This window comes from Oryzias latipes, chromosome 13 (assembly GCF_053564925.1).
Source record: "Oryzias latipes strain Hd-rR chromosome 13, Olatipes_Hd-rR_3.1".
In the NCBI taxonomy this organism is placed as follows: Eukaryota; Metazoa; Chordata; class Actinopteri; order Beloniformes; family Adrianichthyidae; genus Oryzias; species Oryzias latipes.
Genome location: NC_136249.1, coordinates 8,722,227 through 8,738,029, shown reverse-complemented (window position 1 = coordinate 8,738,029; position 15,803 = coordinate 8,722,227). Strand labels below are relative to the sequence as shown.

Below are 15,803 nucleotides of genomic sequence, written 5' to 3'. Positions count from 1 at the left end.
AGCCCTCTTTTTATTGGTTTTCTTTATTTTTAACGAATGATGAAGTATCAAACGACAATAAAGTATCTCTAATTTAGGCTCATCTGCTATCCAAACTTAACTCAACAATGCTAAATACTAAACCTGTAAAAACAAAGAAAACAGTCTATTAAAAAGGTGAAAATTGACAGCTGTGCTTATCGGATGAACTTTTTTTCCCCCATACCTGCACAGTCAGCGTTTGTGCTTTTGAACACGTCTTTGTCCTCATGCCGACTTCCTTCACTCTTTGCTCCTCATCCTTTCCCCAGACTGAGCCATCCCTCTTCTGTTCCCAGATGATATTACATGAACTCCATACTGTAGAGAGTGGTAATAGACTCCTCAGCACTAAGATCCTCTTTATTAACCGTCAGCTGTGGACTACATCTCTAAGCTGATTAGCCAAAGCTGTCTGCTCAGTGTTTCAATTAGTAGCATTTTGTGCAGTCGGGGAGGTGGCGTTGCTCATATTCCTATTTTTCTTCAGCGTCTCAGGCAGTGCTTTAAATACAGTAATCCTAAAAGCATATTATGGCAACATGGATGAAAAAGCATTGGAAAATATATGGCAGTTTTAACACAGCAGAACAGTAATTTAAATAAATCGAATTTGTCCAGACTGCTTAACAAAAGTGATACAGACGAGAGTCCATGCAAATTAGTTTGAGCACCTCAAGAAAAGGAATTTTGGAGAGCAACATGACTTGGGCAGCAAAAAGAAAAAACATTTCCGAGATAGATCGATAGATAGACAGAACAGATTATCCAAACAGAGGATAATTGTCTAGAACTGCAGGTAAACGGTTGCATTTAAAACATCAGTTTCTGGACAAACAACTTGGGAAAATAACAAGACATCACATTTCAACCAGGAGTAAAGCCATGTGAGTGGATAGAGGGAACTCTAAGGCTGAACAGCTGCCCACAGAGTTTTACAAACCAATGTGTTTCCTCTGTTAGACATATTTTGGAAAGGATAAGATTGCAACCATGAACTTGAAAGAATGGCAGAGAAAAAGTAAAAGTGAAGGATAAGAGAGCTGGCAGAGGAGGTTATGACTGCCAGTGTTTAGATCAAAGGATATGACTTGTCCTACTGCATGCTTTTTATTATTTCTTTTGTTAGCAAAGTATGATAATCTGGGGATTTATCAGAGTCTAAGGTATGAGGCTTTACCAAATATCCAGTTGACGTAGGAGTCACCAGTGTCCTCTCATTCTGTCTCTGTGTGACTATCATTTTCAGACGCACACACACACATCTGCCCATTAATCCATTCAGCTGTTAATCCTGAAGCAGAGACGTGTCATCCATGGCTGGAAACCAAGCCAAAAGTGCTGCTGTCACACCTGTCTGTGTCTTTGCTTGTCATTGCTTGTCACTGCAGTTGATGCAAACTCCGGATCGGCTCTGCATGCAGCGCACTAAATTTACCTCTGCAGAGATTACGGGTGTCACAAACGTGTGGGTCTGCGCGACACGTTGTTGTCATGTTCTTGGTTGTGTCAATCTTGGACGACCAGACAGGCAGGCAGAGAGCACGGCATCAGTCAGGAATCAGAATCAATCAGGCAGACGATCGTGGATTTCTGCTGCATAGCATTTCTCACAACAGGTGAGGTGGGCCTTTTTGCAGGAGGCCTCACAGATGCATCTGGACAAAAGTCTATGTGTCTTTGTAAAAAGTCAGATAATATTAGTTTGTGTTTTTAATGTTCCATTTGTTCTGAGTGTGCATTGTCATAAAAAACGTTTAATTCAAATTTGTTTGAGGACGTAGTTGGTGAAGGTTCTCATTCATTAGTTCTGGGCAAAGTTTGCATCAGCATCCGGATGTGGTTCCTGGTAAAAACTGTCCAACTTCTGGTCTAAGATGAGTCTGACTTGTTGAATTCTTTCAATGAGCAGCTGTTCTTGTGCTTTTCGGAGGATCTTGTCCTCTCTGGGGCTCTTTACTGTGGAACGGAGGCCTAGACTCACTGGGAGAAGGCCTTGTTGTCTGCATCTTAGATTAAACCTCAGGTGATTCCACTAGTCTGCCATTTCCCCCAACTGTCTTCTCATATTCCTGCACCATTTTCAGGGTTTACCCCCAAAATATGTAGCAATAGGTTGGTGAAGTAGTGGGACAAAAGACTCCTAGTCTACAGGAATATTGTGAGTACTCATCTAATTAAAGTGTAATCGTTACATTTGCACCCTACATACAGCAGTGATATCAGATAAAATTATCTCTGTTATTTGGGGAATCCAGCTGTACAGTATTGAAGTAGAGATTGTTTAACTGCAGCACAAAGAAGATGCAAGCAAAGGTATTAGAGCGGTGATTCATCTTCTGCCAAACTTGCTGCAGATATCTGGAATTTCAACCCCCCCCCCGGTCAGGCAGGGTATTGGAAAGCAGCTTTCACTGGCTTCTCTTTGCTCACACTCTTTTTTCATACATGGCAATTCGACTAATTGACAAAAGTGACATAGTTATTTCTACCACTATCTTTCAGTGGATTTGGTTCAAATCTGGTGCCTCTTTTTTGTTTTAAAGACTCACTCAATGATAAAAGAAAAAAAATGTGTTTGTGGTTTTTTTAACGTTTTTTAATGTTTTTGTGGCATTTGTCTCATGGTGAAGGACATGTATAAATACAATTAAGCTAAAACATGCATTTCTGAGTATTTCTCTATTCAAATTGTTGGGAATCAGGAGCAGAAGACCATGTTTGATGTAGAAAATAAGATGGGCGAGCCACAACATCCCTACTACAAGCTCTCAGCAATGGGGAGGGGAAGGGGAGTGGGGTTGCTCTGTGCCAATAGTCCCGCCCACAACTCAGAGGTGAGTTTCTAATGAACCATTGCTGCTCTGCAGAAACTATGCCCTAGTAAACGACACAAGTTTTGATTTGGGCTAAAAATGGCATCATCATAGTTAAAAAAAAAAAGGGAACGCTTTCACAATAGATTAAAAGAAGATTATAGTGGGACTTTATGTAAATCAGATCATAATTTTGAGCATAGCTTGACTCTATGGAGGGAATCAGATACCGACTTGGCACTGGGTGTGAGGGCAAAAGAGGAAAACAAGAAAAGTATTGAATGTTCAAACACACAAAACTATATTAACCGATATGGGACAAACACTAAAGGGAAGCATGAAGAAGGGATCATGGAATGTAGATGAACAGAGTAAATGTCTTATATAGTGCTTTACAACCTTAGAAGGTCACAGTCCCATTCACCCATGCACTCACTGAGAGCAGCTCTGCTGTCGAATGCTGGCGCCAACTTGTAACCACCAGGAGCAACGTGGGGTTCAGCGTTTGGCCAAGGGCCCTTCCACAAATGGGTGGGAAATGAACCTGCGGTCTTCCTCTCAGAGATCAACTCTGCACCACAGCCGCTCCAATAAGGAAAAAGGACTGATGAAAAGAGCCCACCAGTAGCTGTGTTTCCACTGGATCAAATTGGTTTTGTGATATAAACTTGCCTAATGGAAACAAATCAATTTAAAGAAAAATTCCCATTTATTGAAAAAAGGTTTTTGTGCTTGGAGGAGGTGGTTTTTGAGGCGTGTCAAAATAACCCAACTGCAATGGAAATACTTCAAATTAAATGAGTCATGTGACCAACAACTCTGCACAGGTAGACAGTTTGTAGATAGCGATGGCAATGCACTTGTTGGTAGAAACGTGCTGACTTGGGCGCTGCACAGCGGGCGCTATAACACGTCCCACATCGTCACACGGCTCATCAAAAGTTGAGCGAGTCGTGCAGAATTGTTGAATGCACAGCTCCTCTGTAAAACGACCAACCACCATTTCCCAAAATGGCTTCATCTGTAGCCACTCTCACGTGTCAGGAGCTCTAGTGATGAGCACTAGTCTCTGCCGTAAATCAAAGTTCATATCTGTCGTCAAGTTTCGTAATGACTTATCGCCTCATTTGTGTTTATTCACATAATAACGATATAATTGAAACAGTGTAATGGCAAAATTTTGTTTTTTAGACATTTCTAGAATTTCGATAAAGTTTTGCGCATACGCGTTATGGAAACACAGCTAATGAGAATGACCAAAAAAGTAAAACTTTTACTTTTGGCTAATGCTTGTTTCCAAAGTCACTAACCAGTTTATTACATTTGCAAGAAAAGTGGGGCTAAGCAGGGACACAATGACAGCCAAGCCTGGGAATTGAACTACAGACCATCAGTAAACTAAGGCTACCACAAAAGAGAGAAGAAACTGAGAGATTAGGATTAAGTTGTGCGTTGAAGAGCAATTTTGTAGAGGAGAGAATGAGGAGCATTACTTTGACATCGTGAAAGTGGTAGATTATCAGACAAAAACCCAAGAATGTTCAGCTGAACTGGACTACGAGATGGCTTGGGAAATGCAAAGCTCACATAAAAGTAGAGGAGACACCAGATGGTGCGGATTATTCCAGACTAAAATGCTCAGGGATCCACGGAGAGGGAAGGCCGCACACATAAACTGTTACAGAACCCATCTGCCAGAAACAGACCTAAAGAAGTTGTAGGCAACCATCAACATGATGATCAAACACACGAAGACCTAAAATTGCCTTTTTTATAACAGATGAAACGAAAGATCAAATTCTGCGGCTGTTGATGAGCACAACGAAGAATTATTTAACTGCATCATCCATAAAAGCAAAAACACACCATGAATGCATTTTATGAGGAAAATTCATATCAATAAGCAGAACTGATGCCCAAATAGTGCGTCAAATAACTGCGAACAATGAAGGTGATAAGAAAAATCAGAAATACAGCCACACACACACACACACACACGCACACACACACACAACCTCACAGACAACATAAGATGGCAAAAATGCAGAAAAGTTTCAGGCTTTACCTTTCCCTGTGTGCAGATCAAACCTCCAACCTGCAAAATGAAAAAAGAAACATTATTATTATTATTATTATTATTATTATTATCATACCTGATTCAGCAAGTTTCTTTAGTGACAGAGCCACTTAAAGACCAACTCCCATCCTCTTATGAGCCATTGCTAAACACCCACTCCAATGAAAATGGTGTTTTGGATGTTTTTAACGTGTTCGTGTAGCTTTATTCTAGTGATGAAGGACATTTGTAATCTAATATAGGATCAAAACTGTGTTTCTGAGTACTTCTTTATTCAAATCCTAATGGATCAGGAACAGTTTAAAAAATTGTAGGTTTGTGACGCAGCAACTGCCATGAGCGGCCAAAGTCTCCCTTCTGCGCTATGAGACAAATAAATCCATTAACGTCCTAATTTTCCTCATCTAAGCTGGTATCTGACTCAAAACTGATGGATAGCTCAGATATTGCTCGCCTTTAATTTTAGCGTGGACTTGGGAGGTGCTAAAGGCTAGCAGGAGAGAGTGGAAACAAAGGGCTGATGGGAAATTAGCGGGAGGCTAACTTTGATGTCAACAGTCCAGCCCGCAACTTAGAAACGAATTAATGAACTAGTACTGCTTTGTAGAAAATATGTCTTGAAAAAACGACACCCGCTTTTTGATTTTGGCTAAAAGCGACATAAACTTAATTAAAAGACCACTAAGAACGCTTTTGTAATAGAGAAATTATGCTTGGAGTGGGACTTTAAAGCGGTCCCAGTGGTCTTTTAATTAGCACCTGCTTAAAATTGAAATCACGTTTTAAAAAAAAAGAGTAATTTGTTAATAAATACGAAAATCAATCCATTTTCAACTCCAGTTGAGAACATCTCTGTTTTTTTTCTCCTGTACGTCGTCCAATAACAACCTAGACTGCAGGAAATCAAAGGCAAGAAAGGCTCAATTTCTGGGTTTTATGAAGAGTTGAGATGGATAATAATCCAGTTTTTATATGACTTCCCATTCAAACACCAGTCTTGAAGTCCCATTTCCCTCTAGTCCCACTGCTTTTCAATTCCAGAGTTTCTCTGTTGTATTGACTTATTCTGTGTGCATATGTGTTATTGACTAATTATCTGCCCTGACAGTGGACGGTTAATTAAATCCCTTCCCTGGCAGAAAGCATGAAGTAATTATTGTGCATGGTTGAGTGTCTATTAAAAACAAGTCGTAAACCTCGTGTGCTAAATACATGTGCGCACAGCTGCAATGAGCCTGTAAGCGCACCTATTTCCAACTGCTGTCAGATTGCAAGCTGCCATCACATTTTTGCGTCATAAAGCTTCCGTTTGGTTATTTAAGGGGAGAAAGAAGAAGAAAAAAACAGTTTGTATAAGCACATGCACCCTGCCAGGCAAAATAAAAACAGATGGCAACTGAGTGTGCCTGCGTTGACTTGCATGCGACAAACAGCCAATGTCAACTTTCCCGCTCTCGTCAATGCAATTGGCAGCGATCTAACTTCTGCTGAAAGCTGAATGGAGGCAGCATTCAACTTAAGTTTGCTACAGATGTTCTGCCATGCGAGGACACAGAAAATGTCTTTGACCTGATAGGTGTAGTCAAACCAAAGCTAGTGAAGAAAGCTTAAATCCTTATTGTTTCCCTAAAGCAGGGCAATTGTTTCAGTTTGCTGACCTCATATTTTTTCTTTGAAAGCAGGCTAACTAGTGCCTGGTTGGTTTGTGCAACAGATGCTGCATATTCCACTGAATTTGAAGGCAGTATTGATGTCAGTAAGGTCAAGTGTGGATATAATCAGAGGAAAGCTTTTTTTCCAGCAGAAGAATGCATGTAGTTGGGCTTTTTGTTCCTCCTAAATAAGAGTCTCTACTCTGGACTTCTGATGTGCTAAATCACTCAGTCAAGAACATTTTGATGATTTTTCATTTTTGTTTTGCTTTTGGTTAATGTTCTTGCAAAAGACTGTTTTATTGTCCAACACCACGACTCCTTTGACTGTGGGCTGAAAAGAGGAGACGGACAGCTTTGGTCTTTCTTCTTCAAAAGCCTTTGATTCCTTCCGGCTGAAAACTGACCGACCACCCAGACTACAAAGCATCTGAAAACAAAAGCCTTTGTCCGTTCTGTGGAAGTTGTTTTTTTCATGCATGTTTATTGCCCAAATGTAGGTCACATTACAAAACTTCAAGCAAAGCAATTTTTCAACTATTAACACAATTTGCACTCTGCTGCATGACAAGATCAAGGCAGTTTTTTTTTAACCCTTGTGCTATCCGAGGCACTTTAACGTTGGGAGTTGGGTCATCTAGACCCACTAGACAGTGCGTTGAACCTTTTTTCTACAATGATTTGTGAACCTCGCTGGTGTCCATGGATTACATGAAATCTTTCCACCTATATACCCAATGCTTTGAAAACATTCCTGTTTTTTAACTGTTTGGCTAATAAACGGTAGATCTGACAGGTTGATCTTTCACTGTATAATCTCTACCACCTACATGTTGCCCGTTTCCACCCATAAGGGAAGATGTGGCTAAGGCTGTTTTGCTTAAGTGGTCCACAGAAAGAAGGAAGCCCTTTTTCATCTGCTCTTCTGTGGCTGACCATGATGGTTCATGGAACCGGCGGTCGAGCTGCAGGATGAAAAGTTCAAATACTTTGGGCCGTGTTCATTTCATAAGCTTTGACAGCCTGAATGGCCACATCCCTGCCTCTGAGTATATTTTTATGGAAACAGAAAGTGCGCACAAGCACAACCCAAAAGTATAATCACATGACATTTCAACAAACCCCCTTAACAAGAAACAGCCGTCAGAGACCGTCAAAGCAAGAAGTGGCTTTTCATTGAACTAAAAGTGATATTTCACAGATAGACTGGCTGTCAAGCGCGCGGAAGAAAACCAGCAGAGAAAGTGGGGAATGACAGCTACAGGCTTAAAAGTACTTCCACTGTCAGAATGCCATTAAGCTCTAGTAAATGGTGTGATTAGTCACTGCCTCAGTGCACCTGAAGCAGGCAGGACTTTATTTCAGCCTTTGAGCCGCTAAACAATGCTCTTATGTGTTGCTGGCTTTTTCGGCTTCTCTTACTGGACTCTCAAAGGATTTCCCTGCAGTGAAAGAAACACTCTGCAACCTTAAAAGACAGGCTCCGAGTACAAATTAAGGACGAAGCTTGAAAGTTTGGGAAAACAAGAGTTATCCAGAAAATCTGAAAAACTTTGACGATGGCTGAAGATGTCTGCCACAGTCCTCCTTCCCAGAATGAAACGGCCTCTCCAAGAGTCGACTCACAGCAAACTATTTGCTTCATGCAGAGTGCATTTGACCCCAAAGTACGCTTCACTGCTTTTAATGATCATTGTTGGGCTTCAAATACTTGACCTAGCATTAGCACGTTACACTTGTGCTCTTAGTCTTAGTCTTCATGGAGGTAAAGACTATTCTTCCACTTCCACACTAAAAATACATAAATTATTTCAAGAGTTTGGAATAAAGATGACATTAATATATAGCATATTCATAGTCTTTTAACTTATTCCAAATGCCAAAGATTCAAAAAAACAAACATGGCTAAATAGTACAATGTATGAAATTCCTTGATTATGTAATGTAATTTCATTATGAATTATTGACTTGCTGTGGGTGGAAAACATGAAAGAACAAATTCTGTTGTCAATTAAGACAATTTCAGCCAATAAAATGGGACCTATTGTTCCAAACAGGCCCAACGTAGGCTATTAAACTATTTGAATATTGATGAAATTACAGCATAACAGATAAGGGTTAAAGTTGAGTGCCTATAAGACTCAATGTAAAGTATCATAAATGCCTCATGTTGGTGATGTAGGGAAACTGTAGTGGAGAGATGGGTACATTTTGGATTTTGTCCAGTGTCTGTGCCGGACTGCTGCTGCTTCTGGTGCCTAAACTGTTCTTGAACCGGTGCTTCAAAGAGGTAAAAAAATGTATATTTTTTGGAAACATCGTCAAGAGTGACATGGCAGTGTCACAGAGTGAAGGAGAGGTCTTGAATGGGGCTAAGTTGTTTATCAAAGTTTATTTATTTCACAGTCTTCACTGTAGCGGTGGATCTCTGTTTTCACACATGTTGTGGTAAACATGTATGTTATCATTCCCAGCAGATTTATGTAGAAAGCCTGTGAACAGCACTTTAAAAAGCTCCGACTCCAGTTTCCGGGTTCCTTTCTGCTTGCATAGTGACGGTTCACCATTAATAATCCAAAGGTGTCAGCTATAACAAGAAATAATCCAAAGGGATCAAACAAGTTCTTCCACTTTTCTACTTTAATTGCATGGTGATGCTGCTAGTTGAAATAATTAATATCAGCTGAGTTCTCTTTCAGTTCCACACTGTAGCTGCTGCCTCTTCACGTGTCTAGCGCCGTTTGTATTCATAAACTCCACAGCAACATTTTCTGGAACGTGTTCATCCTACATACACATAAAATAAAATCATCTGTACATTTTACATTTATGCTACGAGTAAGTTCAAATCTTAGTCACACGCACCAGTACGAGGGTCGACCCAAAGGGGTGCTGCGGGCTTTTGGGTTTCCAAAGGAGATGTTAAAATAGAATAGTGCAACAATTGTAATTTCCGTTAAATAAAGTAAAAGAGGGAGAAAAAAAATTGATTAAAATTGAAATTCGAATTTGGAGGGACATTTTTTGGCCATGTCGCCCAGCTCTAATTAAAACAAAAGAAACCCAAAAATCAATCCTGTTTCATTCACAGTCGGCTGTTTGATCAACAGCAGGTGTCATTAGAAATGCAGGCTGCAAAGGAGGAGGTGTTAAATATGTTTGCCTTTATGGACAATGATTTGTTTGCTTTATATTCCAGCTCCCCAGTCTCTCAGGACATAACCTACATTACAGCACAACATCTATTAATCTTTGATGATAAGCCCTTTTAATATTAATCATATATAATGTATACACATGAATAAAAATGAATTAAGCATTCAGAAATCAGATACCTAGATTTTTTTCCCTTATATAATTTATTGTTGTCTTTAATTTCACCCCCTGTGTTTAGTCAGATTTGAGATGTGAAAGATGGTGTATTAAAATGATTATTTTCTGAACTCCATCCCTCGTAAATTTCACATCTAAAGAGAATCCAGAGGGATCAGTTAATCCAACCAATCCCCATAACTCTGCAGAAGAAATGTCTCTGGGGCTCAATTAACCTGCTGTGTGAACTGAGGAGTCCCAAAAGCCGAGATAACACAGATCCACGAAGCACAGATGCTCAAGCAAAGGCCGGCCAAAGATAATCCACACTAAGATGATAAAGAGCAAAAAGAAGCAATGGCTCCAACCTGCTGCACACACATCCACCACACACAGCCAAGCACATTGCTGTCCTGTAATCACAAGTCATGTTTTAATAGAAAGTGTGAGGAAAGTAGAAGTCGGGGTGCCTCCATCTGGCAAAAATTGACTTTGGCACTTCAGATACCTGGAGACAACTCTCGAGATTGGAAGAGGTTTTATTCTAAGAGGCAGTCAGCGGTAGCAAATCATGTTTGCATCACTCCTAATTAGAACCGCATTGTCGGAACCCAAGCGATTTACCTTTCAACTGTCAAATAAAGAAAAGATTGGTGGAAATGCTTAGAAAAACAAGTTTGTATAATTTATGTTATTATGGTAAAGTATAATATCAATAGAAAGGAAGGAAATTACTAATTTAACTACATAGCCATGGCCCAGAGGCTAATAATAAATTCCTTTTTTGCTGCTTCCTGGAGAGGTTTAGCTCCTTAAAGCTCACCTCATCTCTTCTATCTGATCAGACCGTAGAGGGTATCTTTGGGTCTCCATAATGCATGAAGCCTTTGCCACTCTGCAGTCATTTTCTGCGTTACTGCATCTGTCAAGAACATGCTCATTCACGCAGAGTTCTTAGGTGTAATGCAACCACACATTCATCCTCGACGAGTGTGCAAGCTGCTCGCAGATGCAACTCCGAGCATCCCTGAGTCGCTGGCGCAAGCACTGCAGAGCGGAATGGATGGAAAAGCAGGCGTAGAAAACATCCTTATCCACACACAGACGGGTATACCTGCAGCCCACATCGCCCTGCAAAAACAGCTCGACAACACCTTGGCTTCTGCATGTGCGAAACGGGTCGTGCTGTTAAGACCTTCGGCTACTTGGGCCTTTAAATTGGTCCCAGTGAGATGTGAGAGCGCAGGCCACAGGGCTGACCTCTAACTCTACGCCTCTGCATCATTGAATTAAACCCTGTGAGCCCAGAGCACTGCTCTGCAGCGAGAGAAGCCTGGACAGAGACTATTAAAGAGTATTAGAGAGCAGATGATGACGCTAATGGCAAAGGCCACTTGCTTGGTGGTTTTCTTTGAAGCAGACGAATGATTTTGAAGGACTGTTCCCTTCTGGCTCTTTATAGTGAAATCTTTTAAGGAACCAATTAGGAAACGGAAAAATCAGCTTAAAATGTTTGGTATTAAGGTTGTTTGTTGTTCTTGTAGGTAAATTGTTAAAACTCAACAGGTATCTAGAGATGTGTCTAAAATTAATCCAATATTTTATAACAAAATTGATCTTTAAAATGAACATTTATTCATCAAATCTATCATTTTCCTCTAGAGACTAATTGTGCCAAAGGTTTACCAGTATGAAGGTAGCATTCTTTTTTCTGTGTTGTGTTTGAACTTGCTTTAAATTGACTATAACATTTTTATGTTATTTACTTTTTTCTCAATACACAACTGAAATGGTAATTTCACCTGTGCATGTAACATGTCACAACAATAAAGCTTATTCTATTCTATTCCATTCTAAAGTATTTTTAGGTGAAAAACTGCTTTGATGTAAGAATTTATCTTTGAATTTACATCAAGTTCCACCAGCACAGGTGAGGTTGGCTGCCATCATGACTGCCCCCTTTTTGTACAATACACTTCACTGCATGTCGAACTCTGCATGTGACAAAAAAAATTGTATTTCTTAGATTAAAATGGAAGTGAAAAACAAAATTAGCTTTATAATCAAATTAACCCTTTAATTAACCATCCAAGATAAAAAATAAAAACATATATATTAAAGGGTAAAAGGGTCAAATCGTAAGTTAGAATGAATTTTAAACTTGTGAATCGAATTGTTTCAGTGTTTTGGTAGTGACACCCAGCCCTACAGGTAAATGCAGAGGTCATGGCGCTCCTGTTCCTGGTCACGGAGTCTATCCCAGCTTCTTCATCCTTTGGGCAAAGGCGAGGTACACGTAGGATGGTCTGTTAGACTCATTTGGAACCGGGCCGAACAGAAAGAGTAAATAACTTACATTACTTCCATTTTATTTATTTTGGAATGTGAAAGATGTTTTATTTTTAAAAAATTGCCAGGTTCTCTGTTACATCTGTCTGTCACTTTTGACGCAGGCCAAGGTGCTCTTCTCGGTCACATGACAGGTTACCGCTAAAATAAAACCCAGGAGCTAGCAAATTGAGTAAAAAACAAACGTCTTTGGAACGTTTCTTTGTCAAGGGGAAAAAGCCCAGCCAGGAGACAGAAGAGGAGCCTTCCACTCCCAAAAAAAAAAAAGAAAGCTACATTTAATAGACAGTACTACGTTTTTGCACCATGAGTGTGGGAAGGGGAGAGGATGATGACACCTGTGCGATGTACAATGACATGCCTTTCAAAATAAAAGCTCAGCTAAGAGTTCGTCTCATCATGTGTCTGTTCCTCCTTCATCATAAAAAATACATGTCCGTGAAAACGTTGTTGACGTCATACCGGTCCGCAGCGTTAAAAAGGTTGGGGACCACTGTGTTAGACAATCGCAGGTTTGTCGTGACAAAAGTGCTGAACACTCCACAGCATTAACTCACTGCGGAGATCAAGTGTCCTGCAAAGGAAGTCAGCACGATGAAGGGGGGTGGGGCTAGTCCACATCAATGGTCCTGCCCACAACTTAGAGCTGCATTGCTGCTGAACTACTGCTGCTCTGCAGAAACTATGTCCTAGAGAACACATTTTTTTGTATAATTTGAGCTAAAATTGACTTAATCTTAACCAAGAGACCACTGGAAGCACTTTTACATAAGATTAAAGACGATCGGCGTGGGACTTTGAATGCCTCAAACTGGTTGACACTGAGGAATGACTTTGGGTAAATTTCATGACAACATGACTGATGCTTCCACACTGTGTCTACATTAGGATTGATACAGTGTCCTACCAGTTAAAGAGAGACTTGGTTACAGCATTTTGTGACCTGCAGGCATCTCTCATAACCAAGCAGGATCATATACTTTTTTTTTTCCTTTGCATGTCTTAAAGAACAGTTAAATATTCAAATTATTTACTAATTATTAATTTAAATAATGCAAATGAGAGAAAATATGTTAACTAGGGGCGTCATGATTCATTTTAACAACGCTTCAATTCATATCCTTATTTGTGATTGTCGACACGATTCATAGTTGATTTTGGTTCAATCCTCCGATTCACTGACCTATAACAGATCCAGAACATCTTTATCCAAAACGTCAATCAGTGTGACTCAGAGAGAAATACCTGGAACTGAACAGAGCAGATGAAGTTTTCCAGATTACTTGGATTTGTTCAGGATCATCAAGTGTAAATTAAATATGTGTACAAACAAGAATGAATGTCAAATCCATTCACATTTTAGTTTCCTAAAGTTCAGCCCACTGTTGTTTTTCCACATCCAAATAATCCAAAGGGAACATTCTTAGAACATTCTAGCACACTGTATGGTCACATGACTGGACATTGGACTGGAATGATGGTTGATCGGTTTTTGATTACGTCACGTGTGTGTTGTCTGCTGTGATGCACTTGGTTGTTTTTACGTTAAAGTAAAATAAACCTACCGTGTCTCAATCCAAATGATATTTCCAACAAAGATTAAAATTGATTTATTTCATTTTGAAATGATTTTATAATGGTTTAGGTCAATTCGAATCAATTCAAATAACAACTTGCTTCAGACAGATTGATCTGGTTGAATTGTAAAAATATAAATCCATTCATCGATGAAGTCAGTTAATTATGATCATTTTGTTGTTATGAGGAATTCAAAACTAAACAGTGACATTAAAACACAGAAGCACTGTTTTGTCATGACTAGCTCGTCCTTGAGGTTTTTTTTGTTCATGTATTCTCTGAATGGAGTCCTTCCAGTTTATTCCCGCCGACTGATTCCTCGCTGGCGGCTGAGATGCCCGTACAGATGGAATGAACGAACAAGACGAGGCCAGCAGCAGTGTCTGTGGAGCTAAACTCTCTGTGAATCGTGCCAGCGAAGAACTGCACCAAGTCGAGCTCTGGACCGTGCGGCGCTCCAGCCCTGGCAGAGAGAACAGAGGGGCCCCTTGTTTGGCAGAGGCCCGTTAACTGGAAACATAATGCATTCACATGATAATGAGAAAGGAAATGCATTGGGCTCATCTCGCTCTGCTTATCTCCCATACTTGCTGTACGAGTCTCTATGAAGGCAAGGGCAAAACAAGCACACAAATCTACTTTACAGTGACGCACACACATCCGCACAGTCGCAGCAAGCATGCTGCCTCCCAGACCCCTCCATGCCGGGTGCAGAACAGGCTGATTGCTGGTCTCATCACCAAGGAGACCAGCATTAAGCGAGCGCCTGGCAGAGACAGACTGGCATTTAGCATCGAGGACCCCATAAAGCTTTCAGGCAAAGCAAGAAGGCCCTTTTCAATGAGACGACAGAGAGAGTCACATGGACAACATGCAGAGAAATGGAGAGAAAAGAGAAATGATGTCTGACAATCACATTAAAAAAGCAGAATGGTGTAGAGGAGGGAAAATAGGAAGCAAAAAGCAGGTAGAAGGGATAAACGTCCCTCCAGAGGGGAAATCAAATTGGAGTAGCTTAAAAAAAAAAAGCAATGACACAAAAAAAGTAATTATGGAAAAGAGGCAGGAAGCGATGCAAGCGGAACCAAAAGATTTTTTTTCGCCCCGTTTTATACCGACAAGTGCTTTACAGCGCTGACTAAATAACAGCTGAGCTCCTAACTATCATAAAACACCACGAGAGCGTTAAGAGGCGCATGTGTGAACTCAGCTGACGTCAGCGACGAGGGGAGCTAATAATACTTATGCCCACCTGAGTCTCCACCAGGCTGAGGAGGGAAATGCAGTGCAAATGAGCCACGAAATAGAAAGCTTTTCTTGTAGTCGTTTTCATTCACAGCTCCCCGGGCTGGGAAGGAAATAAACGGGGAGAATCAAGTAAAAAAGAGGCCTTTGCTCAGAAAGCAGGAGCATTTAAAGCAAGTGTTAAAATGTGACAAAGAGCTGGTTCTGTGTCAAGCTCTGGGTGTTTTACAGAGCAGAGCTTTGTAAGAGCGTAAAAATAAAACGAGAGCGACTAAATAATACTGAAAAACAACTAGAACTACTCTTCTCAGGAAAAACCGAGAGTTCAAAGTCCCTTAAATGAAAAATTCTCCAACCTAGGTCAACTCTCGCTATTCCAGAAAGGCACCAAAGATTTGAACACAAGTTAAGCCATTTGAGATCCCGCTCAACCAGGTTTTTTTTTTTTTTCCTCCTGAGCCAGATGTTCCTTTCAGCGTGACCTATTAAAAAATTAACCACATATTTCTGCACTTAGCTGCAGAATAAATTGGTCCCAAAACCAGAAGCTGCAATGCGACTTCAAAGGCTATTCAGCCCTTGAGTCCCCTCTGACATACATGATAACAGCAGTGCAGCAGTCTGCAGCATCACACAGGAAATGAACCGTTTTTAACCAGTCTCCCTTGGTAATATATAGATTATGTTTACAGAATACACAGTAGTAGTGACAGTTTATTGGTTTAGTTTCATATAAAAAGAGAGGACATGGAATAA

General features: G+C 40.3%; 1 protein-coding gene across 2 annotated transcripts in view; it reads right to left on the bottom strand.

Annotated features, from left to right (window-relative positions):
- The window catches only part of igsf11 (immunoglobulin superfamily member 11), a 144,890-nt gene that overhangs the window by 94,301 nt on the left and 34,786 nt on the right, over nucleotides 1-15,803 (bottom strand). Inside the window, exon 2 of one of the 2 annotated variants that reach the window (XM_011482931.4) lies at nucleotides 4,900-4,929. The exons of the other annotated variant lie outside the window; for it this stretch is intronic. Coding sequence (XP_011481233.1) covers nucleotides 4,900-4,929 — 30 coding nt within the window. The remainder of the gene's footprint in view (nucleotides 1-4,899; nucleotides 4,930-15,803) is intronic. 2 annotated transcript variants of the gene reach the window in all.